The sequence below is a fragment of the Agelaius tricolor genome, unplaced genomic scaffold (assembly GCF_023055355.1).
Source record: "Agelaius tricolor isolate 1412-34295 unplaced genomic scaffold, bAgeTri1.0.p SCAF_6, whole genome shotgun sequence".
Lineage (NCBI taxonomy): Eukaryota > Metazoa > Chordata > Aves > Passeriformes > Icteridae > Agelaius > Agelaius tricolor.
This window is the reverse complement of record NW_027269266.1, coordinates 52,814,613-52,841,804: the sequence shown is the minus strand read 5'-3', so window position 1 is coordinate 52,841,804 and position 27,192 is coordinate 52,814,613. Positions and strand designations below refer to the sequence as shown.

Genomic DNA, 27,192 nt, shown 5'->3' with positions numbered 1-27,192 from the left:
TGGAAGGGTGGAAGAGAGAAAGAGAGAGAGAGAGACCGGGAGCCATCGGGCAGCCCCCCCCCGAGAGACAGAGAGAGAGAGAGAAAGAGCCGCTGCCTGAGACTGTAACCTTGAAGCTTGATAAACATGGGCCTGTGCCGGCAGCACGGCTGGGACGGAGAAGAGGGGGGGGTTCAGCCGGCCGCTTGTAGGAGCTTTTAACCCCTTTTTGGAAAATGAGAACTTTACAGAACATTGACCTTTCCTAGAAGATAGAGTGGAAGATGAAAAAGGAAATGGGCCAGTGTGAGAGAGGTCTGGGCGAGTGAGAGATAGTAGAAGAGTAGAGAAGAATCCTAGTGGGAAGAGATGATGGAGTGGCTTTTGCTGGACTCTTTTTGTATAGCCATGGACAGAACCATGTTCCTTGTGATACAGAGACTGCATTCTAGGGGGAGGCAATGGCCTCAGAGCCAAGAGGGTTCAGTGTTGATGCCCCTCGGCCCCAGGGGGTGAAAAAATATGGGGGGGACAGGTGTCCCAAAGGAGAGATTGTGGGGACAGTCTCTCCTCCTTTGGGAAGGAGAGACTGTGCCTTTTTTGGATCGGGACAGAGCATCCTTAAAAGACAACCCTAGAAGCAGTTCTGGTCCATGTTCAGTGGTGAGAGCACTGGACATGAAAAGGAAGAAGTCATGACGGCAGATGTACTCCGGGCGGTGCCACGAGTGACACGGAAACACACGAGGCTTCAGCTGTGTTTCCAGGGGAAGCCCATGGCACAAGAAGGACTCCTCTCCTCTTGATGAACTGAGGATTGATTGTTTGAAGGGTGGTGCAGGACCGAGAGTTGGTGATTTGAGGAACAAATGTATTGTGTTAGAAATTTGGTGGGGGGAGGAGGAAATGCATTTGTGAGGTTTGCATTTTCCCTATGTGTGTGTTTTATTTTATCTGTAGTTGTAGAGTAGTTAATAAAGTTCTAGTTCTTTTTTCCCTAAGTAAGAGCCTGCTTTGCTTATTCCTGGTCACATCTCACAGCAGAAACCAGGGAGAAGGTATCTTCATGGGGGCACTGGCATTGTGCCAGTGTTAAACCATGACAACCCTCCTCCCTGTAATGCAGCTGATGTTTTCTTTACAGTTCAGTAACCAACACTCATTCTTTTAGGCCTCCATTTCACAGGTACAGGATGTAAATATTGTTTCTTTCATTGAGCTTTTGTATTCACAACAAACACAAATTTTTGGTCAGTTGTTCTGAGGTATGTTCAATAACTTCTATACATAGGTGGCTTTCAAAGATACTGAAGCGATATTGAGACTCTGTTCTCCTATACCACCCCACCTATCCCTTGTAACTCATAACTTGAGGCAATTTAAACTTCTGAGTATTCATGCCAAAAGTGCTCTAGAAGAAGCATGTGTATTTGCCCAAGATACTATATGCCATATCTAAGTTATATGTCATCCAGTCCAGCATACATTATAACCTTTGTTTGATTCATAGTGTTGCAACTCAGCATTTCGTTAATATTTTTTTTTTTCCCTTGAGAAAACTTGAAACTCCCTATTCATATCTACATTTTTTTATTAACTTCCCTCAAAGTTGCACCTGGATTCCTCTATAGGGCAGCTGTGATGGGCAAGCCTCCTGCCTGAACACTACTCAGAACCCTTTCCTAAGCCAAGCACTCTGAAGTTTCATTGGAAGTGTCAGACAAGAGTAAAGACAGAGGAGCAAACCAAATTGCAAAGTAAACATAGAAATTATTTTTTTAAAATGTAAGACAAATAATCAATAAGGGCAGAATGGCAGACCTTGTTTCACAAAATTACATAAGACAGCAAAGAAAGGAGAGCTACCTGTATTTTGAAGTAGGCCTTTGTTGAGCTTTTACTGCTTACCTAACAGTATCTCTTACTTGAAAAGATAAGAGATTTTTTTTTACCTGAAACTTTCTGATTTAAAAGGGGAAAATAATATTTTTGTTAGTTTTGAAAATAGATGTTATTCTGGACTTAAATAAATTATGCTGCTGAAGTATTTTGTTTAATGCATAGAAGTTAAATGGAAGATTAACTTCCAGTAGAAATGGTTAATTAAAGTTAGAAAAATTAAATACCTAACTTTATGCTGGAGACTCAGGCTTTTTAAATAAGGGTTAGGGTTAGGCTCAGGCTCACAGAACAGTGAGAAGTAAAATTAGTTTGTTGATTTTGCTGTGAATTAATAGTATAATGAATATAATTTCAGGACAGGATGAAATCAATTGAAAAAATATTCTCAATGCCTTATGCATTAAGGGGACCTTTTCAGTTTAAAACACAGATTGTTTTCAACTTAGAAAAGAGTTTCAGTGGGAAAAGGTGTACCACCCATAATAATTTTGTACTCCTCACAACATATACCACAAGAACTACTTGTAGAATATTTAATTTACTTTGTCACTGTGCTGTGATTTGAAATTGCAATTAAAAACAAAAAATTTTTTGCACATCTCAAAAGATGACCTGCAGAACCCCAGAAAAATAGGGCTTGGAATTGGGGGGGGAGTTACGGGGAAGTGGAACAAAGATGACGTCTTTTTAAAGTTGGTGACATCTAAAGATTTCCTGACATGTCTGCCCTGTAAGGGCAAATTGCTGACACTGGCTTTTTATCATGTGAGCTGTGTAGGGTTAACAATTTTCTGTTGCCTCTTTTGTTCTGTCCACAGAGAAAAACATTGACACCTAATGAAAAATGCATGCAAGCGCACAATATCAAAGGCATTTTTTGATTGTCACTGGAATCAACCTGAGCTTTTCATATGAAACTTCACCGAAGGACTGACAGCGTTACTCAAGAGAGGAATAAAAAACATTGTTTTTTGAGGTGCCCTAGCCTTAAGGGTCTCGTGCCCACTCTTTCCCATCCATGTATTTTAAGGGTGGAGAAAAAACGTAAGATAAATATGACATACCCAAGAAAAAACAGTTATATGCTATGTACTCTTTTATGCTTTGATCAAAGGGACAAAAACATATATTGCATGCTCTTAATATTTCAAAATATTAGTTTTAACAAATCTTTGAAACTGTTTCAAAGATAATGTATAGCCATTTCATTTGCTAATGTCCTGAAGGTGAAAGGATGCCACAGACTACTTAAATGCAGATCTCCAGACCTCTATGCTGCAGCAGAAGAGAGCTTTACCAGTAGCTTTACAGTTGGTCTCCATTTTGGCATTCAATATGCTAACTGCATATTAAACACTAAAATGAACAGAAATTGCAAAGTGCATGCTGCTTGAAAAGTCAGTAAAAAATATTAGGTAAAGAACATATGGGGGTCTGTCATGTGCTTTAGAGTATCTGTTTAGTCACGAAAATGAAGTAAACCAAAATAAAATAAAAGTAAAATAGAACTGAGAGAAAAATAAATTGCAAAAGCATGAATATATTAAAAATCTAGACATGTAAATGGTTAAACATGAAGTCATACTCTCTGTCAAAAGGGAAAAATGAAAGGGGAAGTACAAGCCTTCTAATGCCCTTGGCATGTGTTTGCTCTGGCATCAAGATCCTCTTAAAGACATTGTCTTTAAGGTATTGTGAGCCATAAAGTCTTGGTTCAGCCAAACTCTTTGGTTTGCACTTAGCTTTAAATTCATCAGACGTGAGCATAGATAGTTTTGGGTTTTTTTAGTATTTTGATTTATTATTTGTAATTTGAAGAAAAGCATATCTTGTTAAGGCTATGCTTAGGATCCATATAAGAAAGCAGACCAATATGAATTTTTGCTGCCTCAGATTCATCCTTGATCATGGACTGGAGCCCTTCCTGAGAATGCCCCTTCTCTATAAGAGACTACAGGTATGTCAATAGCAGCTCTGTATGACAATTTTAAGTAACATTCCCTCCTTAGACAGCTGAAGTTACATGCAGTCCACTGCCATATTGTAAAATATAATCAGTCATGTATCAAGTACCATGGCAACTGCATTAAATATTGTAAATGCCTTGTCAACAAAGAAGCCAGTGAAGAGATGGCCCAGAGCCCACATGGGTAAGATGAAAATAATGCAAGTAGTGGTAGCCACACATGAAAGATGGATAAACATGTTTCCAAAGTCTTTACTCAGATTTGACTTTGTGAATTACTCTGAAACAACTAAATTTTTTGTTTGGATGCTTTTTGCATTTCCCTTTTTTTCACCTGATGCTTTTGGAATCAGAAACAGTGCTTGCCCCAGATAACTGAACATCTTAGTCTATCTCTGAATAAAGCATGATTCTTAGAAATCAGGTAGGCAGGTCATATGTATAATGATAAATGCTGTGTTTACCTCTGTGATGCTTAAATAAATTTTCAACAAGGCTCTACATGTCTGTGGGACTCTCCCAGGGTACAGAAGCTGCTGCAGCAAGAACATTACACTTAATGTAGATAAAATCACCAGCAGTCAGCCAGGTTTTCACCTGTGTAAGATAACCAGCATAAAGCCAATGAAGCCACCAGGCTGACATGAGCTTTCAGCATCTGAGAAGATATTCCTGTATTTCCACTTCGGGTTGCACCATGTTACCTTCAGATTATTAGTTTTGATATATAACATACACAGGAAACATATCCATAACAGAAATCTAGCATCACAGCAGGTAAGGGCAAGATCTAAAGAAACAATCTTTCTGGGTCCAGAGTTCCCAGGAAGGAAAGTATGTGCTCCTGAGTTGAATACATCAATACAGCTTACACTTACCAATCAGCCATACAGTACACATAGAAAAAAAATCTAGCCTAAAATTACTCCCACACAGTAAATGCTTCCAGGAAATTTCAAATAAAATGTAAAATATCTCTAGCTCTCCATATAAAGTATGTCTTTGTGGAAAAGAAGTGTATGTAGGGAGAGCCTTTTCTCCCTGCCCTGGGAAACAATAACATTTCCACCTGGTATATCATTTGTGCAAGGATGTTACTTCTTGTTATTGGACTCTCCAGAAACCTTATGAGACCACAGACATTGCAAAGTTGATAGGTGCTGCAAATACCTTGAAGTAATTCCTAAGCTTTCCTAATGTCCTGGAGTCACTTTGTGATGCTCGTATCACCATTTTCTCACAAATTTGGCCTAAACCAGGACACTTAGTCAGTGTGCAAAGCGGGGTCCCAGTATTTACTGACCCACCCCATATGGTCCCTCCACTAATTTGCCCTGCAGGCTGACTAATAAGGGGATTTGTGTCTGAATCCTGATCTTCTCCACAGAGGCATTGCTATTGCCTTGCCTCTCAATAGAACTGTTCATAAAGCCATTAATAAAGAAGGAACAACTCAGCCCTGATTAAGCAAAAGGTGCTGTTGAGATGAATTGATGTGTTAAAAAAACAAGCAAACAAACAGCCCAACAAAAAACCCAACAGAAAATAAAAGAACAACAACAAAAAAATAGACAAACCCACAAAGTGTGACAGCTGAATTAATTTCTGTTGTCTCAAAATTATTCCAGAGAACTGGCATACCTGAGCCAAAAGCTGGCAAAGGGGCAGCACAGACCCTGGATTTCATGTAGGCATTTCAGGGATCTTTCTCAGTAAGTCACCCCAAAAACAATGAATGAAAAAGAGATACTGAGGTACCCAGTAACTTTTTCCCTCCTCCATATTTGTCTCTCCTTACTCTAAGTTCTTCTAACCAAGGAAAACTGCTGCTGTTCTCCACTGCTGAGGATCATGCCATGAGAATTATGTGCTCCCTTGCAAGGATGAAACTGAGAACTACAGTGTAGACATGGGTCAATGGCAACAGTTCCCCTTTGCTGTTTGGAGTTAATGAGCTGGAACTAGAGTACTGTTGCTTCCACTTCTGGGTTACCCAGTGAAAGAAAGACATGGGAAAACTAGAAGGAAGCCAGCAGAAGACCACTGAAATGCTCAGTAGGCTGGAGCAGAGCATTGGGCATGGGAAGGGAGCGGGACTTCTTCAGCCATGAAAAGACAAAGAGAAGGGAAGGAAACCTGGTTTCTGTTTTCAGATACCTACTACCCATTACAAAGAATGACCCAAGCCCTACTCAGAGGGTCACAAGAGAAGGGGATAGAGCAACAGTCATAAGCTGCAACAAAGGAAATTTTGAGCAGATATGAGGGGATAAAACAAATCACCATGAGATGGTGAAATGTTGCAACGGATTCCTCAGAGAGGCTGGGCAACCTCCAACCTTGGAGATAGTGAAGACACAACTGGACACAGCTGTTAGCAACCTACCCAAGCTTTAAGATTGTCCCTGCTCTGAGTTGAGGTGGATGAGTCACCATCCACTGATCTCATCCAACACACTTTATTCTACATACTATTCTGTTTTGAAATAAAAGATCACTTGCTTGTCTTCATTAAAATAAGAGGAAGAGGCAGGAATTGGAATGGGGACTGTACAGTGATTGAGGAATGCACTGAGAAATGCTCAACAAGGAGAAAGGAGAAGAAACTAATTGCTCTCATTTTTAAAAAGCCCATGTAAGGTCATTTTATTTTGTAATATTAAAAATTTCAACGTTACTTTTTTTTCCCCCTCAAATGTGAATAAAACAACCTGGTACACTGTCCTTTATTGAATCTTGTGACAATGCTAGGAGGTTCTGTGGGTTTTCTATTGCTTTTAATTGAACAAATCAACATAAACAGTTTACATTTATTCTGAAAAAAAAGCAAAGGAGGGGAAGAAAGACTTTTACCAGTCTTTTAGGCTGGTAATTATTTGGGTCTAGCTTACATATTGCACGCATTCAGCCACGACTCAAGGGAAGTCAAACAGATAAAATAAGGTGCTGATGTGCGCTAGCAGGAAAGGGAGCAATCAAACGGCATGGTACAAACAGGAAAGGAAAAATTAGTGAGATTAAAACCAGTGACAGACAGCCCCAGACTGATCTATTAAGCCTTCTGTATTTGTGCAAAGGTGGTTGTTATAAGGGGAGCAAGAAAAAGGATTGAACAAGTGAACCTCTGCAAAACATTGGCACAAGTCAGTGTCAGGCATCTCCCCTTAAGTGGATGCAGTAGTTTGCAGCTTTACTCAAATTTGCTGAAGGAGTTATAATTAGCTACAAAATTCAAAGTATCAGCAAATTGAAAGTATTGATTTATGCAGGCCATAGGTAGGTGAAACAGAGAAGGTCAACCAAGAAATTTATGATCCCAGAATAGATTTGCTGCTGCCATAGCAAGGCAAACTTTCTCAAAGCAATGAGAAAACTCAGCTTATAACTGCACCAGATGCTACAACGTCTTCTTACATCCTCAAAGTAAAAATTCCTCTTGCCTCAGAATATATGTATATACACTACACACACACCTTACACACCTTACACACCTGTAAGTGTGATTTTCACAAGTGTGATTTTCAGAAAGCTATACAATAAGCTACAATTTAAATCCAGGCCCATGCAGAGCCAGTACAAAGCGTATATGTAGTATTAAATCTTGTGTTAGCACAGTGAACTGGATTATATTTAACCTCCAGAGCCTCACTCTGCTACAAATAAAACTGGCATGAGAAGAATCAGATTTTTAAAAGCACTATGTTACTACTATAGCAATTTGATATCAAGTTCATCACAATTTGGATTAGGCATAAATCCTAAAATATTATGATGGATGTAACTGACATTTCTTAATACATGGCTCTGATTTGAATTCTTTAAAAATAAAAAGGTTTTGTATTGAAACAACTTGAAACATCAAAAAAAAGGCAAATGGAATAAATGGAGCCTTAGTAGAAAGCTGGTTGACACTGGTTTTGGCACATTTCTTCCTGCTATATGTAGATGGGAATAATCCACATAATTCCGTATATCTCCATATGATCACTGATAGAGTAAAATACCTCTTAGTATAAGTATGAATCACAAGCGTACAAATCAATGAAGGATCATCCCCCAGATTTATGAAATACAAATCAACCACTGCCTTTTCTTTTGAGGGGTGAGGAAGGAAGAGCTCTATCACTCCTATGTTTGTCAGAGACCAAAAGACCAGTCAGATTCCCAGATGAGAATACAGGCATTTTCTCATGTCTCTGATAAAGTTAGCTACTGCAGATATTATGGACCAAGCAACAATACACACTCATATATCTAGATTTAGAAAAAAAAAAGGTTTTGAAATTATTATGCTCTTTAGTATCACTCAGGTTTACATAACATAAAGAGTAACTGGGTTTGATATTCTACAACAGACATACTCTTCTGAAAAATATGACACACTAATTGTAAATCTTAACAATTTTGTCTTTTTTTTCTAATACAGCTATAAAATATTTTATGTCAAACACATCAGTGTTGATTTTTATACATATTTGAACCATCAGTCCTCTCTTCCTTACTTTTTAGATTGTGGAAAGACACTAAGACACTTTCCCTTTAATTTTAAACACGTAGCCCCACTAAAAATAAAATTCTCATATGGAGGCACTGGCCCTTGTTAACTATTCTGTCACTTTAGTCCTGTATCAGTAGTATCTTGTGGGTATCATACACAGGTTCTTAACTGTATAATAAATTATAAGTGCTTTAAGGCTGAGTTCTTTAATTCTCATAGCATCAAACACAGCTATCCAACCATCTGTTTGGATTCAATTTATATTAAATATGAGTGTGCTTACTCTCCATATTGGCATAAAATTATGTGAAAGACTTTTTTTTTAATCATAGTACCTAAATAATATGGAAAAGGTCATTGTAGAGGATGTGAAATGTTTTACTAAAACTTTAGATAGGAGTTGTATTTTGTTGTGGGATCACCTACAAGGAAAAGTTTATATGTGTCCCATCCAGGACAGAAGGAACCTCAAGAAAATGTGGTAAAAGCAGGGAACTTACCTAATGGTTTTTTATCTTAACCATGTATTGCTTCTCTAACAGCTTCCCATTGCAACCAACATCCCTTGGCAGAGCAGTGTCCAGTTAGTTTCCCAATGATTCCAGTGACTACTCTCTTTCACTTCAATGGATGCACAGTCTGACCCTGTGTCACTATCAAGTGTTTGACTTTTACATGTCCCTGATTTGTAACTGTTAACAATGTTACTGTTGTGCATCAAACTAGACTGGCCCTAAAGTCTTTGTGCACAAAAGCATTACGTTATGGATAGGAAAATTATGTGCTCTCAACAACTTTCCTAATACTTTCCTAATTACCATAAGGATTATTTTAAATTAAATATAAAATTACTTTCCTAATACCATAAGGACCAGATAAACTGTGTTCAGGGCGCAGATCTGGGTGAACACAAGTGTTAACTCTCTCTCCTGCAGTGCACAGAGATAGACACCTGCTCAGGCATGGCACTTTCCATCCTTCATGGGACCTTCCATCAAATGAAGGCTTGGAGAACTTGTTTCACTAGGGGAGACACTGGATGGAGATAAGATGCAGAAAACAGAGCATGCTTTTCCTGAGGAACCTAAACCTGTACTCTTTGTGTCTACCCAGAGTCATGATTTCTAGATAAGTGAAGGGTATACTGTGGAAACTCTCCAAATCACAATTGCATAGGTGCTAGCAGCATAGAAAGGCATGTTCTTACCAACAACTTGAAATTAAATGAGAAAGGCAGTGAGAACTGAGCTCTGTCGAAAGTCCTAGAGCTAAAAACCTTGGATGAAACTTACTGTATTTTTAACACTTCTATTAGTACAGCAAGTAAAAGTGTGGTTGGAGACATCCTGTTCACTCCTGGTATAGCTAAAGCTGGCTTAGATGTAGACATAACCTGTTGGTATGTGATGGTATACATATCTTAGGGTGGAAATGGGTTTGTGACAGTTTCAGACAGCCTTTCTACAATCCTTTGCTATTTTCACTTTTTTTCACAAGACTTAACAAAAAAAGACAGAGATCCATCGCAATCCATCAGAGGTGATCTTGATTTTTTTTGTTCAACGTGTAATGATAACAACCCCTCTGAAGAACTGAAAATACCCTGTGCTTCAGAGTGAGAGAGGAGGAATAGCAAGTGCTTGGCATTTGAGACTGACTTCACACTGCCTTCTTTTTTAGATCCATTCAATGTGCAAAAGATTCCAAGATGCATTAATATGTAATAAAATTTGCTTGATTGGTGACTGCTTATATGCAAGTAAGGAATCTTTCTGTATAAAAGAGTGCAAAAAATATCCTTCTTTGAGTCAGAGAAGGGAAAAGTCTGAGTCAGGTTGATATGACTACTTTGAATCCCACTAACACTTCTGATAACAGATGCTACTGAGCAATCCAACACCAGTATTAATCACATACTTCATGGTAAGGCTTTGGTAGGATGGGCTACTGATGGGCATTAGCAAAACAACATCGGTGTAAGTACTTTGAGACAAACTGGAAATGGGATACTAGAGGGAAAAAATTATTTATTGCTCACAAAAACATGGCCTTCAGAGAAGTGACTTAGCAATCTCAATACTGCACAGTGCCTCTTTTAAAGTATCATTTTTCATGGGGTATACTTTTTTTATATCTTTTCCAGATAAACACAGCCTACTGAAAAAAGCCCTCACTATAGAAATCAGTATGATCCAAGTTGAAATGCTGAGAAAAACACACTGTACTCAAGTTTGCATTTGTCCTGCAGTCTGCAAACATGTGTTCTTGATCCAAAATATTTTTTAGTCCATATTTGAACCATATTTGATGGAGCTTGTTCCTCTCCATCTTCCTTCAGAAAGTGCTAAGTCATGACTTTTGGAGGAGTGACTTGTTTAGGAGTTAAGATGCCATTCAAATGGCATGTGTGTGTTTGCCATCTAAGGGTTGCCTGAATTTCTTCCTGATTTGCTTCTCAGCTTGGCTGTCAAATCAATGTAGATTCTCAGCCAGCTTCTGAATTACTGTTTATTTTTACCCTTATATGAAACTTTGCATAAGCGATGGTGGCACTATGTTTACAACAGCTATGTTCTTGGATTGATAGTACAGGAAAACATAATGCCAGGGTGGTGTTAAGAATAAAACCCTGTTCAGCTCTGCAAAATATGAGTGAAGTTGGTCTTCTCTGAAACAGGCTTTTCAGACCCTAGAAGCACAAATCTCATATGAGGGAATTTTTTTTTAGTACAAGAATAGGGAGCAGGAGTAAATTGAAAAGCCCTGGGATACAAACAGCACCTTGACTTCACTGAATCTGGAGTGACAGCACTGCTGGGCTTAACCCTAAGGCTACAAGTTGGGTGAAGTTCCTGTGGACTTAGTTGGAGATCCTGATAAAAACAAAGGTTATGAATATAGCCCATTGCAGGCTCCTTCAGCTTGCACATTTGCAGTTCTCAGAGTGCCTAATTACTGTCTTAATTATTTGGCAACTTAGCTCTCCATTTCACCTTCCCTGTCTTTTAGTTTTTCTCCAGATACCCAGCACTACCTGTGTGAGGTGCTGTCACTTTATTCCCAGTTTTCCCCCCACACAGGGAGAACCTTGGTCAGCCCTGCAGACCCTGAGGAAATAAAGCCCTGTTCCAGCAGCACCATCTGTCCCTCCTCTCATGCACAACAGAAGACAAATAAAACAAAATGAACATTCAGTATTCTTTCATAGCCTACAACGTCTGGAGGCTCACTACTGATTTTTAAACAATCTGAAGTGTGCAACTGGGCTCACCTATCAAGTAACAGAAGTCAAATAATTTTTTTAATGGCTTTGGTGGTTATGTCTGGAACAACTTGTTTGGTGAGATGTACAAGAGAAAGGGAAAGAGCAAGCAGTAAGGAAAGGACGACAGAAGAAGAGAGAGAGAGAGATAAGGAAGGAAAAGGGAAGTTAAACAAACATGAAGATACAACTTTCCTGATACTTACTCTGCCTGCACATTTTGGCTGAGAATTAAACAGAACAATGTTTAGAGATGTACTATCAATAAAATCACATTTTGGCAGTCTGCAAGACTGTCACATCATAAGGAGTATATTCATTTCTTTACTAATTAATCCAGAAGCCATTGGAGAATAGAGAAGGAGGACTGTACTATTTTTTAAAATCAAAGAAATTTCCTTGCACTGTTAAGATTTCCACAATTCTTTAAATCCAAATTCCGTGTTTTCAATTCATATTGCATCTCCAAAAGCGCTGCTTGTTTTTGGCCTTCAGCTAACCATGGATTTAACCTTATTCTGTTGTGCTTGTTTTCCACTCACTGCTTCACATAGTATGAATCCACTCCTTTACCATTTCCTGAATGTGTTCTCCAGTGACCATGCTGTGGTAGAAGCAGCCAACCATCCTTTGCCTGTCTTCAGTTACTACTGTGCATTTTCCCCCAATGAGTTTCTCCCCTGAGCAAGATAAACCATGGGAATGGCTGCCCTAAGCCTGCCCCAGACCAATCTGCCTCTAGACTGAGCCATGCTCTTGTGCCTGTCTTCAGGCCTCAGTGTACCTATGAACTTTGGCTGGTTTCCTCTGTGTTCTGCCTTTCATCCACAGCCTCTGTCTCCCCTGTGATAAGAATTTTGTTAGTACAGATTTGAAAAACATGAGGCAATCAATTAAATTATTCCCTTCTGATGACCCTCATTAACCACTCCTTATGATTTTTACAGGACTAAGATTTATCCTATAGTTAAAATTACTGGCAACATTATTTTGAAAAAAAATATTTCATACTCTCCAGATCCATTTCAGCAGTTTCTCTTCTGTACATAAGAAGTTCATTCAAACTGCAGAGGGTGGCTTTATCAGTATGAAAAGATAACACCCAGAAAAACTAACAAGGATTTAGGTTACTGTGAAAAATGCATATTTTATGATTAGCTTTTTGCAAATATTAAAATGAATATTATATGTGTTGTGTTAGAAAGTAATGCTGTATTAATTCTCTTAAGTAGTGTGTCAAATATAGTTTTAGGTTATAAAAAATGTTAAAATAAAAACTATGCTATGTAGGATACTTTTTTTAAAGAAAGGACTTGCAGCGAGATAGCAGCCACAGGACACCTAAATCTTTCAGAGAAAAAGAATTGATTGCCCTCTTATCAGAAGAAACTAACTTCTTCCCGCCTCGAAGGCGCTGTTAGGATTCAGAGGAAGACGTTGACAATGACCAGGCAGAATCCTGTATTTGAATGAAATTTATGCATCATGTATGAAGTGTATAAATATGCAACAGGCTGTTGTTTTTAAAGGTTAATCCTTTGTTAACAGGTGTCCTTTTTTGGGCTCGTGCTGCCTAGAAAGAGGTACCCAGACGTCCATAACTCTTTGTCCAGAAGTCCATAACTCTTTGTCTCTATTGTCTCATATTGTCCTAATTCAAGTTGTCCAAATTATTATTACTCTAATTGTATTACTATTTTGGTAACCATTTTATTACTATTAAACTTTTAAAATTTTAAAAACAAGCGATTGGTGTTTTTCACAGTTACAACAGCAAGTTGAACAACAGGAAGCCTAGTTTAAATATAAGCAACAGCATCCACACACAGATCTGTGCAGGTTTAAAAGGAATATAATATTTTAATTTATTCCTCTGCATGTCCTACATGCAAATAAGTCTTTAAACCTTTTCCTGGATCTAAAAACTAATGCATGCATTTTATGTGAAAAATCAGGGTCATTTTTCAGCTCTCAAAGACTGAGTATTCTCCACAGGAAATAGACTGCCTACATTTAATCTTCTCTGTATGCAGTGTTTCATCTCCTTCCTTAATGCTAAATATGTATTAACCCTTGTACATGTAGGTCCTTTAACTGAGCTTTGGTGAGCCATAAAGCATGAATCATCAGTATAAATAACTTTCTCATGGCATTACAGACCACCACCTACCTCTGCTAGATACTGCTTACCCCCTATACTTCTGTGAAGACACAACTAAATGCTTACCAATTATCACAATCTAGAAAGAAAATTCAGATTATCTGTGTTCTTTAGCATCTTTTATTTTCTCAAACCTCTGCTTCATTAAAAATACATTAAAACAGTGTTTTAATGTATTAATTTTTAATGTTTTAAATTAATTTAATGCTTTAAATTTAATGTATCAATTTAATGTTTTAAAAATATTAAAAATAAAACCTAACTCCTAGCATGTTTTTCAATTTACCCTGGGAAAAACAGGATAGTCAGTGTCTTTCAAGCATGTGCAGGCTCATGTGTACATATTCTCCACTTTCATATCATAGATAAAGAGGATAGACTGCAGTTCATTGACTGTAGCACTGGCCTCTGTATCTGTACAAATCGGAGATTTAGCAATATTGTGGGTACAAAGAAATGGGGTTAGAAAGTGAGAAAGCTGAGACTTCAAGGGAGCATCAAAGAAATTAATCTACTACAGAAACAGGGAGTACAAAGCAGAGGATCTTATCTGGGGGTAAGCAGGAGCTTTTTGTCAGAAAAGAAGTAGTAAGAAAAAGAAGGCACAACAATAAAGAGTAGTAGCAGGGCATTAGGAGTTTGAGCCCAGAGCCTTGAAGTGTGGTACGATCCCTGACTTTTTTGTGACCCTGCCCACTGAAAGGCCTCTGAGCATTCCCACTATCCAACATTCTGAGAAACTGTCTATACAGTATTTGACCAACTAAGTGCTTGTCCACACTTGCTTTGTCCCCAATTCTGCAGAATCTCACATGTGCCTAATGTCCTACAGATAATGAAGAATAATTATTGAGACAACAGAAAGAAAGGTAGAGCCACCAGGAAGAGGAACGGGGTATTTCCTGCTTAGCTTTCTCATAGCACAAGCAGAAATATGTTCCATGTGTCTTCATGGCAGCCTAAGTTTTACCGTGCCCTCTTAGACAGATTAATAAACTCCAATTAGCAGAGACTCAACATGACCAAACATGAAACAATTGCTTTCCAGAGTTGGTCTTTGGTTTATCATTCTGACAATGACTGACTAACTAGCTACTCATTAAGTCTGGAATAAATGATTTAGTGTTCGAGAACAGCAAAGATTCAGTGTCGCACAGCACTGATGCTGACGCCACATTTAGGAAGAGTGACCCAGCACTCGAAACCTCTGGATTGGAAGCTCCTAGCAGCTGAGTTTGCAGCGGAGCCCAATGAACTAAACCAAACAACTGCTCTCTAGAGAAGATTCCCTCTGTATTGAAGCAGCACAGCCACCTTCTTGTGCTCCTTCTCCCTGCACACTGCAATCCCTGAGGTGAGTGAGGGTACTGGCATAGCAGGCAGTACCTGCTGCCTGATCAGGCTTCGGGTGGGGGTGAATCCCCCTGTGTATATTTTAGGCAAGTGAAAAACCCCCCTGCCATCTTCAGGCGTGTTCAGGGAGCTACAATCCTATTCATATAGACAGCTGCAAAAAATGTGTTAAAGGGCATTTTTCACTCTTTATTTTTGTTTTCTCCCAAGGTCAGTATACTGTCCATCATCCCACACTGGCTTGACAAGCCATTAAGAGAGGCTCCCCACAGCCTGGACAGGTGTGTTGCAGGAAAGGCAAGCACAGGTGTGCTGGTCTCCTCTCCATGCTCACCCACACCTTATACGTAGCCTGCTTTTCTCTGCCATTTATCTCCACTGAAAGATCCTGTATGACAGATCTGGCCAGTTTTCTTCACTATTCCTCCTAGCCAGTGCATAAAATTTGGTCCACTGAGGTGAAAAGTAACTTGTATTCTCCTTTCCTGCCCTCATCTACTGCTCTCTCACCCTTTGCTATCTACAACAACCGATTGCACCAGGGTTCAGAGCACATCCTAAAAGGCAGGCACTGGTGATCAATCCAGGCCAGAAATTCCAGCAATTTCCAGATACACAGGTTATCACCACCTCAGCATTTCTCCTCTATGTGCCCATAAAGTCTCACTTTTAATAGTATCACAACAGGAAGGTGGCATGCACTGTGCAGTGTCTGCAGACCACTGACAGCTACCATGAGGCAGTCCTTGTCAGAAACATTAGGTCTTAGATAATATAACAATGCCAAACAGACGATCTGCTAGATGGGCAAGATGTAGTGAAGAAGGCAGTCCAGAACCAAACCAAACAATTTAGCAGATTTTTTTAAAAAAATTACTTTATTTTTAAGATAGGATTTAAATGAAGTGTAGAGAGAACAGTAGCGGAAGGGACTCATGCTAAAAAACTAAAAAGGAAGTAGGAAAGAATAGGAGAGAAAAGATGAAATTGTCAAGCAAGAACAGAGGCTGAGGCCACCTTGATACTAATAATGCTTCAGCCAATGAACACAGAGCTATGGACCCCCTTAACACTTAAGAATCAGCACTTCCTTGTCTTGTGGAAACTGAGTGACAATGAGAAAGAGTGTATTATGTAACAACTTACAGGATCATGGTTAATACTACATATATGGGGAAAACTGGGAAAGAAGAAACAGATTTCCTTTACAAAGATTACAAAGCAGGGAAAATATCATATGAGAACCTAACAGGAAGGAGCCTTGGGGATTTTCTCTCTCCTTTCTTTCATGCTTTGCACCCAGAAAACCAAAATCTACCTCTACCTTTTAACCTGTACATTAGAAACTAAAGTAAGTGAAAGCAATCAATATTTTATTAGGAGCTACTGTTTCACCTGATTGAAAGAGTCATGTGATAACTCCAGTTAGATCAGAGGGAATGCTGACAAAAGATGAAAAACACTTCTAAATTTTGAGGCAAGAAGAAAGAATACATTCCTCTACAACAAGGAAACTTGAACTGCAAAAAAAGACATTTACATTCTATGAGAAGAGAACTTTCTGACTGGAGGTGCCTAAGCAAAAGTACAGAACAATTTAGGGAATCTGCAAAATCTCCACCATTACAATCTTTAAAAGGCTGGCAAGAAAGTAATTTCTGAGGAATAATTTTAAGTACAGTTGATTCCACATTTGTTTAGTAGGATGGCCAGATGACCACCTGCACTCCATTTTTTCTATAATTTCTATTTTAAAAAAAGAGAACTTTTAAAAAGGAAATTTAAGTTTTCATTATACTTGAACCTGAAGACAGAAAAATATCGTCTGCATAGTTTAGACCATACTATCCATATGAGAAATGATTGACTTGTTATTGGTTTTGTTTATAAACACAGAGATTAAGAATTTGCTCTTCAGAGGTGGAGTTTCCTCATCATTGTGTGTGCTTGTGCCAGCAGGGCCCCAAATGTCAAGGCCTGTCATAATACTATAATGACTTCAGTACAAAACATTTTACAATATCTGTGCAGCCAACATTTTAAATCATTAGACAGTAGGAACCTGCGGCTGCTAGAACCATGTCATTACATTGCAAGCAGGTCAGCATAACTATAATAGATGTAGCATGCCTTTCACAATAATATTCTTCCACATACTTGTCTCCTGCCTCAGAGCAGATGTTATTAGTTACAGAACAGAACTTGTACAGAACCACAAAATTTCCTTCCAAATGGAAGTTTACTGTTTCCTTCATAGAATCTCCTCCTTTACTACCCTTGTAATGCCTCCAAAGTTCCCATAAACTGGAGTATGTACTGGTTTAAGTTTCAGATGAAACCACATATATTACTGCCTTAGAAGTTAAACATCAAAAACACATTAGCTTGATTTTCAGAAGCTACGCAAGAAATGCCCAGGAACAAACCTTACTGAAACTGAGTTTCGGAAATGTTGTGACAGCACCAGCTGGTTTATTATGAGACAATGTCAAACCCTGGAAGAGACCTCTTGGAGAGGTGGTCAATGAACCCATGTCTATGAGTGTTGAAAAGGCATTTGGACAGTGCCCTTAAGGCCATGCTTCACTTTTGGTCAGCCCTGAAGTGGTCAGGTAGTGGGACTGGATGATTATTGTAGGTCTGTTTAAATTGAACTATTTTATTCTACTCAAATCTGTCTTCTCCTACCTGCTCCTTTCCCTACTAGTACACACTGGGGAAATCTCTGAAGACAATTCTTTCCAGCCCTCCACTAGCAGAAGGGACTGAATACCCATAACCATCTCCCAGCCTAGGCACTGGCTCTGTCACCTTGTGGGAAGGAGGTGTGTATCTTCTGAGAGGGGTCAGGGCTGTGGATCATCTCAAGATAAAGGGACCATCTGCACAAATTTGCAAAAGGCAAATGTCATGTGTTTTTTTTAAACTCATCAGTGTTCAACTGAGATAGGTTTTCACAGCATGGCAAACCACCACATCACTGACACCAGCAATTGCTGGTAATCAGCTATTCCCTAAGCATGTGACCAAGGCCTCACTCCTCATTGCACAATCTGGTCATGCCTTCCAGGATATGCCTAAACCCTATTCTCTCTCAACCTGGAGCCATCTTGGGGCTTCCAAGAGTGGCCAAATGTCCTCAGCCTGATCAGCCTGAAGGTCAAGAATCCTGGCAGGGCACCAGTGGATGTAAAAAGCCCTAGGACCCCTAACAACCTCTCTGCATCCCATTTCTTACAGCAGCTGCCCCTGGCTCCACAAGGGGCTGAGGACAGAGCTGCGCAGTGCTCCTCAAGAAGGTGTTCACTTGAACTTACTAGTGCTATGCAGCTGAAAAGGCCAGACAGCTTCAGGCACCTACAGGGCTTGGTGGTTCTTCTCCTCTGAAGGGCTTGCATCTGTTCCCCAAAGGCTGAGTCCCACTGGCAGCTGGCCTTGTCTCCAGTTTTCTGCCCCTAGCCTCCTCCAAGTAATTCCACTGTCTCCTCAAGGACTTCCTTTTGGATGTCTGTGGGCTGGCTCCAGGCCAGCTTTGACAGTGGAACATGGGAGGATGCTCCCTTTTATCTTGCCCCTCCAAGGCACTGCTGCACTACAGGGTGATGACACTGTGACATGAGGGTGTCCCTTATGTCTTATGGTTTATGCCTTACCTGTCATGGACCAGCCATCACCCCTCCACCCACCATTCTTTGGACAAAGGCCACCCATAAGAGCTGTCTCTGTGATGGAACTAATGTCCATGTTGCTACCTTGGGTTGTCCAATTCTCAGAGGACAATGAGTGCAGGAACACCAGCTTTCCATTTATGGACATTGAAATTGAAAGGGACCAATTATTATCAGCTGAATATTAATAAGTCCATAGGGCTTGATGGGATTCACCCCAGAGTACTGTGGGTAACTGTAGCAGACATTACAACACGACCAATCTCAATCATCTACAAAAGGTCTTAAGAGGCCCCACCAACTAAAATTTAGCCCAGGTTACACCAGTTTCCAAAAAAGGCAAGAGAGAAGACCAAGGAAACTACAGACGTGTTAGTCTAACCTCAGTACCAGGAAAAAATTATGGAGAAAATCACACTGGGTTTTATTAAAAGACATTTGAAAAGCAATGCAATCATCAGACACAGACAACATGGGTTCAGGAAGGGAAAGTCTTGTTTAATTTAATAACCACCTACAATAAGGTCATCTGTGTGAAAAATGCATGTATTTTATGATTGGCTTTTTGCAAATATTAAAATGAATATTATATGTGTTGTGTTAGAAAGTAATGCTGTATTAATGCTCTTAAGTAGTGTGTCAAATATAGTTTTAGGTTATAAAAAATGTTAAAATAGAAACTATGCTATGTAGGATACTTTTTTTAAAGAAAGGACTTGCAGCGAGATAGCAGCCACAGGACACCTAAATCTTTCAGAGAAAAAGAATTGATTGCCCTCTTATCAGAAGAAACTAACTTCTTCCCGCCTCGAAGGCGCTGTTAGGATTCAGAGGAAGACGTTGACAATGACCAGGCAGAATCCTGTATTTGAATGAAATTTATGCATCATGTATGAGGTATATGAATATGCAACAGGCTATTGCTTTTAAGAATTAATCCTTTGTTAATGGGTGTCCTGTTTCGGGCACGTGCTGCCCAGAAAGAGGTACCCGGACTTCCATAACTCTTTGTCTCTATTGTCTCATATTGTCCTAATTCAAATTGTCCAAATTATTATTACTCTAATTGTATTACTATTTTTATAACCATTTTATTACTATTAAACTTTTAAAATTTTAAAAACAAGTGATTGGCATTTTTCACATCTGCCTGGATGAAGACATGGGATTTAAACCCCCAATTTTAATGGGGTTTAGAAAGGCTTTTGATCCTGTCCCTCAAAGCCTCCTTCCAGACAAGTTTTCCAACAGTGGGATGAGCAGGTATGCAGTGCACTGGGTGAAGAACTGGTTGAAGAGCAGGGCTCAAATTATTGCGGCAAACAGGACATCTGGCTGGTGACCAGTTACCAGTGGTGTTCCTCAGGGCTCAGGTCTAGAGGCAGCTCTGTTCAGTCTCTTCATCAGTGATCTGGAGGCTGCAGTTGAATGTGCAGATAGTTAGGTGATGGTACCAAACTGGGAAGTGCTGCTGACTCTCTCATGGGGTAAGAGGCTTTGCCTTGCAGAGGGATCTGGATTGATTGGAGCATTGAGCAGTCACCAGTGACATGAAGCTGAGCAAGACCAACCAAATGCTGGGTTCTGCACCTGGATGGAATAATTCCAGACACAAGTCTGAAGGGGGAGAGGAATAGCTGGAGAGCAGCCCTGCAGAAGGGGGTTTGGGGGTGCTGGTTGGCAGGAAGATCAATGGGATCAGCAGTGTGTGTGCCCTGGCAGCCAAGGGAGCAAACCTCATCTGGGGATGCATCAAACACAGCATCACCAGCCAGCCAAGAGAGGTGATTATCCCACTGAATTCAGCACCGGTGCAGCCTCACCTCGAGTACTGTGGGCAGTGCTGGGCCCCACTATTTTAAAGGGATGTGAAGGTCCTTGAGCATGTCCTGAGAAGGGCACCAAAGCAGGGGAAAGGGCTGGCAGGAATGTGCTCTGGGGAGGCACATTCCTGAGGGCACTGGGCTTGTCTGGTTTGGAGAGGAGGAGGCTGAGGGGTGACCTCACTGCTCCCTACAGCTTCCTGAGGAGGGAAGCGGAATGGGAGGTGCTGAGCTCTTCTTTCTCTCCCAGTGCCAGGACACATGGGGAATGGCTCCAAGCTGTGGCCATCGGGGAAGGTTCAGACTTGACATGAGGAAACATTTCATCACTCTAAAGGTGGCCAAAACATGGAGTAGGCTTCCTAGAGAGGTAGCTGATGTCTCCCCCAGCCATGCCTGTCACTGTTGAAGAGGCATTTAGACAGTACCCTTAAAGCCATGCTTTAATTTTGGTCAGCCCTGAAATGGTCAGGCACTGGGACTAGATGATCTCTCTAGGTCTCTTCCAGCTGTTCTATGCTATTTAATTAGAGTGGCTGGGCTTGTCTACGGTTGCAATGCAAGATGTAACCAAAAGTATGTATTCTATTACCATCTGTTAAAAGCAAGTGGGGCAGAGTTCTTTAAGTCTTCCATGACCCATCCTCCCTCCAGGGGGATATCTTCTCTTAATGGGCCATTGTACCTCACTGCAGAAATGGTAAAATTACATCATCCCATTGCGAGATGCTCCACCCAGGAGGAGGAGCAATCCTACCTAGATAAAATCTGAGATTTGGAAGACCACAGTCTGCCTTCTCTCACTGGATTCCCAGAGGAAGACCAGATCCATCTACACCACCCTGGACCTTCAGAGGAAAACTACACCCTTTGATAGGATCACTGCTTCCACAGAACCACATCTGTCACTCCAGGAGGACTGCAGCCACCATTTAATTGGACTGCTACCAACACCCTGACCAACCCAGTCAGGTTGTATACTGACTCTATTATTGTTTTTGTACTACTGCATTTTCTTTTAATTTTCCTATTAAATTGTAGTTCTGACTTGGGATCCCCTGCTGGTTTGCTTTCAAACCAGTACAGGGTTATAGAAGAGAGGACAAGGAGATAACTAGTGTTATACACTGGGTTATCAGCTTAAATGGAATTTTCCAGAGAAACCTGGAGATACAAATTCAGCCCTTTCATTCAAGTAACCGTCTCCGTAGAATTGACTCAGTCAACCTTGGTTACCAAAACATCTATTCTGGTTTCATTTTAAACACATTGGCATTTCATTAATTTTTATGGCTGGGATGTAGTCTCCTAAATCAATCTGGTCCTTTTAAAACTTTAATCCAGTTTGTTCAGCTGACTTTTGGCAGATTTTAACAGATGCTAAAAGCTCAGCATGTCCACACTTCCTGCATTTTGAGGCAAAAGTAATTGAAGAAATGTGATGACCAGAGGATTTTAATAGATGGCACACTCATTGATTCAAACACATATGCTACCACATAAAGCACCATCACCTGGATGATGTGAAAAATAGAGTGGCCAATTATTATTTCCAAATAACTCTTAGATTAACACTTCTAATGCAAGACCAAGATCTGCCCAATATGAGATTTTGCAGTTATTTAGCTTTCGTCATATAAATAGTGACTAGACACACACACTACCTACAGTGTACAACTAAAATTTCTCCTAGACAGCAAGAAACTGAAGATAATGGTGGCATTATTAGAAAAGTAGTTTACATAAATGAATCAGAGATTGCAGAATAAACTGAATTCAAAGAGATCCACAAGGATTGAGTCCAACTCACAAGTCTGCACAGGACCATCCCCAAGAGTCACACCATGTGCCCAAGAGCATTGTCCAAACACTTCTTGAACTCTTTTAGGTTTGGTGCTGTGACTGTTTCCCTGGGGAGCCTGCTCCAATGCCCAACCACCACCCTCTGGGAAAGAGCCTTTTTCTAATATCCAACTACACCTCCCCTGACGCAACCTCAGACCATTCTGTCAAGTCCTGTCACTGGTCACCACAAGAGAAAAGATCAGTGTCTGCCCTTCTCCCCCTCATGAATAAGTTGCAGACTACTATAAGATCTCCCCTCAGTCTCCTCTTCTCCAGGCTGAAGAGACCAAGTGACCTCATCCAGTCCTCATACTTGAAGCTTCCCCTCAAGGCCCTTCATGACTTTTGTTAACTCTCCTTTAGGGTGTTCTCTAATAGCTTAATATATTTCTTATATTGTGGCACCCAAAACTGCCCACAAGACTCAAGGTGAGGCCACAGCAGTGCAGAGCAAAGGGGACAATCCCCTCCCTTGCCCAGCTGGTGATGCTGTGCCAGATGTACCCAGGACACGCTTGGCCCTCCTGGCTGCCAGGGCAGTGCTGACTCCCATTCAACTTCCCATTGACCAGGACTCCCAGGTCCCTTTTCTTCTGGGCTGCTTTTCAGCTTCTTGTTCCCCAGTCTGTCCACATATCCAGGGTTGTCCTGTCCCAGGTGCAGAATCTGGTACTTTCTGAACTTCATATGGTTGGTGATTGCCCAGCCTTCTCATTTGTCAAATTCTCTCTTCAGGGCCTCTCTGCCTTCACAGGAGTCAACAACTCCTCCCAGTTTTCTAGCATCTGCAAACTTACTTAGAATCCCTTATAGTCCTACATCCAAGTCATTTGTGAAGATGTTGAAGAGCACCGGCCTGAGGATGAAGCCATGAGGAACCCCACTAGTGACAGCTCACCAGTCTGTCACCCCATTGACTGTAACCCTTTGATAGCAACCTGTGGGACAGTTGCTTACCCACTGCACAATATCCAGCTGTGGGCCAGACATTTTATCCAGCAGGATCCTGTGAGAGACAGTATCAAAAGCTTTACTGAAATCCAAAATGAAGGTCTATGTTTAAGAGCCACTCCATATTTTTAATACATCTGTTGCATCAATAAATAATAGAAAGCAATGCAAAAATGCTTATAAAAGCATTGATATATAAGAATACATTCAGTAAACTGAAGGTGCACAAATGCAATATAAGCATCAAGATAAAAACAACTAAATGTATTTAAAATCTCTTTAAGCCAGTGTGATATTACACACCTGTCACAATGCCATCCTATTCACACCATCAAGAATCAGACAAATCATACATTTTCAACTCCTAGACAAAATTTACTTGTTGTCATCAAGTACCCAAAACAAATAAACAAACCTCAATCATTCCCATTTGGAGCCTGTTTTGGTTTTGGTTTGGTTTTTTTGGGGTGAAGTTTCAGCAAAAATAATGAAGGATTTTATGTTGTATAGACATACATGAACTCAAAGCTAACCAGAAACATAGACATGAAAGAGTATACATGCACAGCTCATGCTGTGCACAGCACATGGGCCAAGAAGGAGGAGGCAAGTATACAGAGCTACATGGTACTGTGACCTACTCTGTGTCAGACCACTGGTACTGTGACTGTGTAAGGCCACTAATATCTTGTAAATAACACTGTAAATAACCAACTTGTAGACCACTGACATAAGAAATTAACACCACAGATACTATAAGGAAGCCAAAATTGCCAGATGCCTGACTGATACATGAAAATCAAACCAGACAAATTTCCCCCTTGTTAGCATGATTGATCACCAAAGTGGAGGTGGAGCAGACCATCTGTCAGAGCCCAACAGCATCTTTGATTTGCACCCAAGGCACCCATCAGACTCAAGGCACCTGTCCTGGGGCTGGTGCATGAACAATCTTTCAGAAGTACGGGGTATCTCAGATATTCACAATTAATATGTTCTCTCTAGTATGCCCACATATTTCTGTGAGCAGGACTCCCCACACTGGAACAGACACAGCTTGAAGCAGTACGTGTGATTACAACTTGCACCAGTGCTTTTCCAGATGGTTAATCATAACCATACTGACAAAGACACAAGGAAACAAACTGTATTTTTAGGCCTCGACTCCAACAATGAACTCAAGTCAATTCAACTCACACCATAAAGTGATCAGATCTCTTTGAACTATTACAGAGGATTTACGTGTTTTACCTGAAAACAGTTACAGTCCAAACCTGCAAGAATGGAAATGCATCATGACTTTGGTGTTGAAAAGTCTAGTACTTTATAAGTGAGCTAGACAGGAGTATTCGAAAGGGAAAATTAATCACTAGTCTGTGACAGCCTCAACTATTAAATTCTTAAATAATAACGCAATTATGAATAAGACACATTAATTGTTGCGGTTTTTTCTGCCACTGGAGCTCCACAGAATTCAATGTGTGGCCAAAAAGAAAGTGCAGATTTACGGGCAGTGAAGTGTAAGAAATATGCTCACAAAATAATCTTTCTTAATTCACAAGAGCCCTATTCCCTAAGCTGCATAACAATACAGGATATATGATAGAGGGGTATAAAGGTTTTATTAACCCTCAAAAGAGATGACTTGCAACACGTACTGACAACTATGTCTGCAAAATTCATGCTGGCAATAGCTTTAATCAAACTGTACTAACAGCAGACACAGCTGCTACACATAGGCATACAGAAATGCTTTTCTATTGGGCCTAATATCTGTATCTATGATTATGTTTTGAGACACCCAACAGCTACACAGGAGCTATTTGTGCAGAACATTTATACCTATCAGCTTTCATTAATGAAGATGAGCAAAACAGAAAGTGGTCCGTAAGGCCCTCGTCTTTGGTCAGGAACTCCTGCAAATTCTCCCTGACTTCCCCCGTTGGTCATTTCCAGGCTACAATAGCGCTAGAATCGGTACCGACTTTCCTAAGCAGCACAAGCTGTCAGCTGCAGAACATTTCGACCAGCCTCATGACATCCCGAGAAGCTCCCCAAAACCGCAGCAGCCGCTGAAGAAAGCGCGGGCTGCGCCAGCACCCCGGCCCCCGCGGGCTCCTGTCATCACACGCAGCGGTGTCTGTCACGCCGCGGCTGCAGCAAGGCGGATCGCCGCAGCCGGGGATGAGTCGGCGCGGATATTAAAGGAAAGGCAATCCTCTTAGGAGGGCTGGCGGCGGGCGGTGAGGGGAGGCGAGGCGAACCGAACCCGCGTTCCCCGCGCGGGCCGGGGCAGCATCGCGGCCACGCCGGGTGCGGAGCGGTGCCTCCCCCGCGGGCAGCCCCGCGCCGCCTCAAGGGCGAGGGAGCAGCGGCCGCCTGGGGCCTGCGGCAGGTGCCGCCGGCAGTGCCCGTAGCGCCGCAGCCCCGCGCTCGGGGAGCAGCGGCCGGCGGGGGCCGGGGCAGCGCTGGGGTGAAATGGGTCAGTTACGTAATCAGGCCGGCGGCCCCGGCCCCCGCCCGGCGCCCCGCGGGCACGGACAGGGGAAGCTGCAGCGGCGGGCGCTGGGGGCGAGAGGAGCCGCATCCTCCCGCGGACCCCGGGCACCGCCGCCGCGCTCTTCATCCCCATCCGCCCCTTCCCAGCAGTTCCCCCGCCCCGGAGCGCACCTTCTCCTGGGCGCGATTGAGGCGTTTCTGGACGTTTTTGGCGAAGATGCCTGTCTTCATGTCGGCCATGGCTGGTGGTGGGGATTAGGAGGGTGGGGAGAGAAGGCGGGCGAGGCAGAGCCCGGCAGCTACGAGCGGCAGCGGCGAGGCAGGAATGGAGGGATGGAGAGGAGGAGGAGGAAGAGGAGGAGGAGGGCTTTAGAGACACAGCAGGGAGAGGCGTGGCCACCGCCGCCGCCTCAGGTGAGGCGCGGGTCCCCCGCCTTCGTCCGTCCCCGGCCCCCGGGGAGGCGGCTGTCGGGACCCCGCAGGGCGGCTAGCGTTGTCTTCTGGAGATGAGGCAGTTCCTCTAGATAATAAAACATCCAGAGGGATAATGGGGATGATGATTTCTAGAAGCGCAGCTGATGGCTGCGTCCACTACTGTCACAAGCCTCCTTCTACAGCCGGAGAACCTTAGGCACCTACTTACTCCCTTAGAAGTTTCCACAAAGTCAGAGTCATTCCCAGGTCCAAGCTCCTTTAACACTTTTCAGTGGTTTGGGGGCTGCAGCATCACGTGCAGTAAATGGGTGCTGCGGTTGAGGGACCAGCTCGGCCTGGACTGGGCTTCCTGGCACAGCCATCAGCTGTTCTGCTGTTACCATGCCCGTGCTGCTGAATGCTCTACACTTGACTTGCCATTCTTCTGCTCTCGACATCCTCCTCCCATCCATTCCTCACTCCTATCTCAGCGTAGCAACCAACAGCAGTAAACTGGTTCCAGACTGCTTTTGTGTTTTTGATCTTATTTCTGAAATTACAACTTCAAGGCAAAACTGAAGGGCAGTCATAAAAAAAATCTCTGTCCTCCCCTGACACTAAAGCACCCCAAAATCTTTTAGGGATCGTGCAGCACCAGTCACTCAAGGTTGGCAAAGTCATCCTTCCTAGATACCAAGCCCCAAATTCACTCCTGACATTTATTTCTGTTGTTTGCCCAAGTGTGGAGTTCCCTGATAGGGAGAGTAGAAATCCAGCAGAAAACATAGCAAAGCAAGACAAAGCAAAACACTGGAACTCAACTCTCTTACCCTGAGCCTGTATCCTTCTATAGGGAACTGTCCTATTTTCA

The 27,192-nt window shown here is 41.7% G+C and overlaps 1 protein-coding gene across 2 annotated transcripts in view; it reads right to left on the bottom strand.

The window, feature by feature from the left end:
* The window catches only part of AMPH (amphiphysin), a 125,848-nt gene extending 99,588 nt beyond the window's left edge, over positions 1 to 26,260 (bottom strand). The window contains exon 1 of one of the 2 annotated variants that reach the window (XM_071429820.1): positions 26,079 to 26,260. In XM_071429820.1, the coding sequence (XP_071285921.1) occupies positions 26,079 to 26,147 (69 nt within the window). In that variant the 5' untranslated portion in view covers positions 26,148 to 26,260. The remainder of the gene's footprint in view (positions 1 to 26,078) is intronic. The other variant, XM_071429819.1, reaches the window with a different exon arrangement.
* Positions 26,261 to 27,192: the final 932 nt, after the last annotated feature.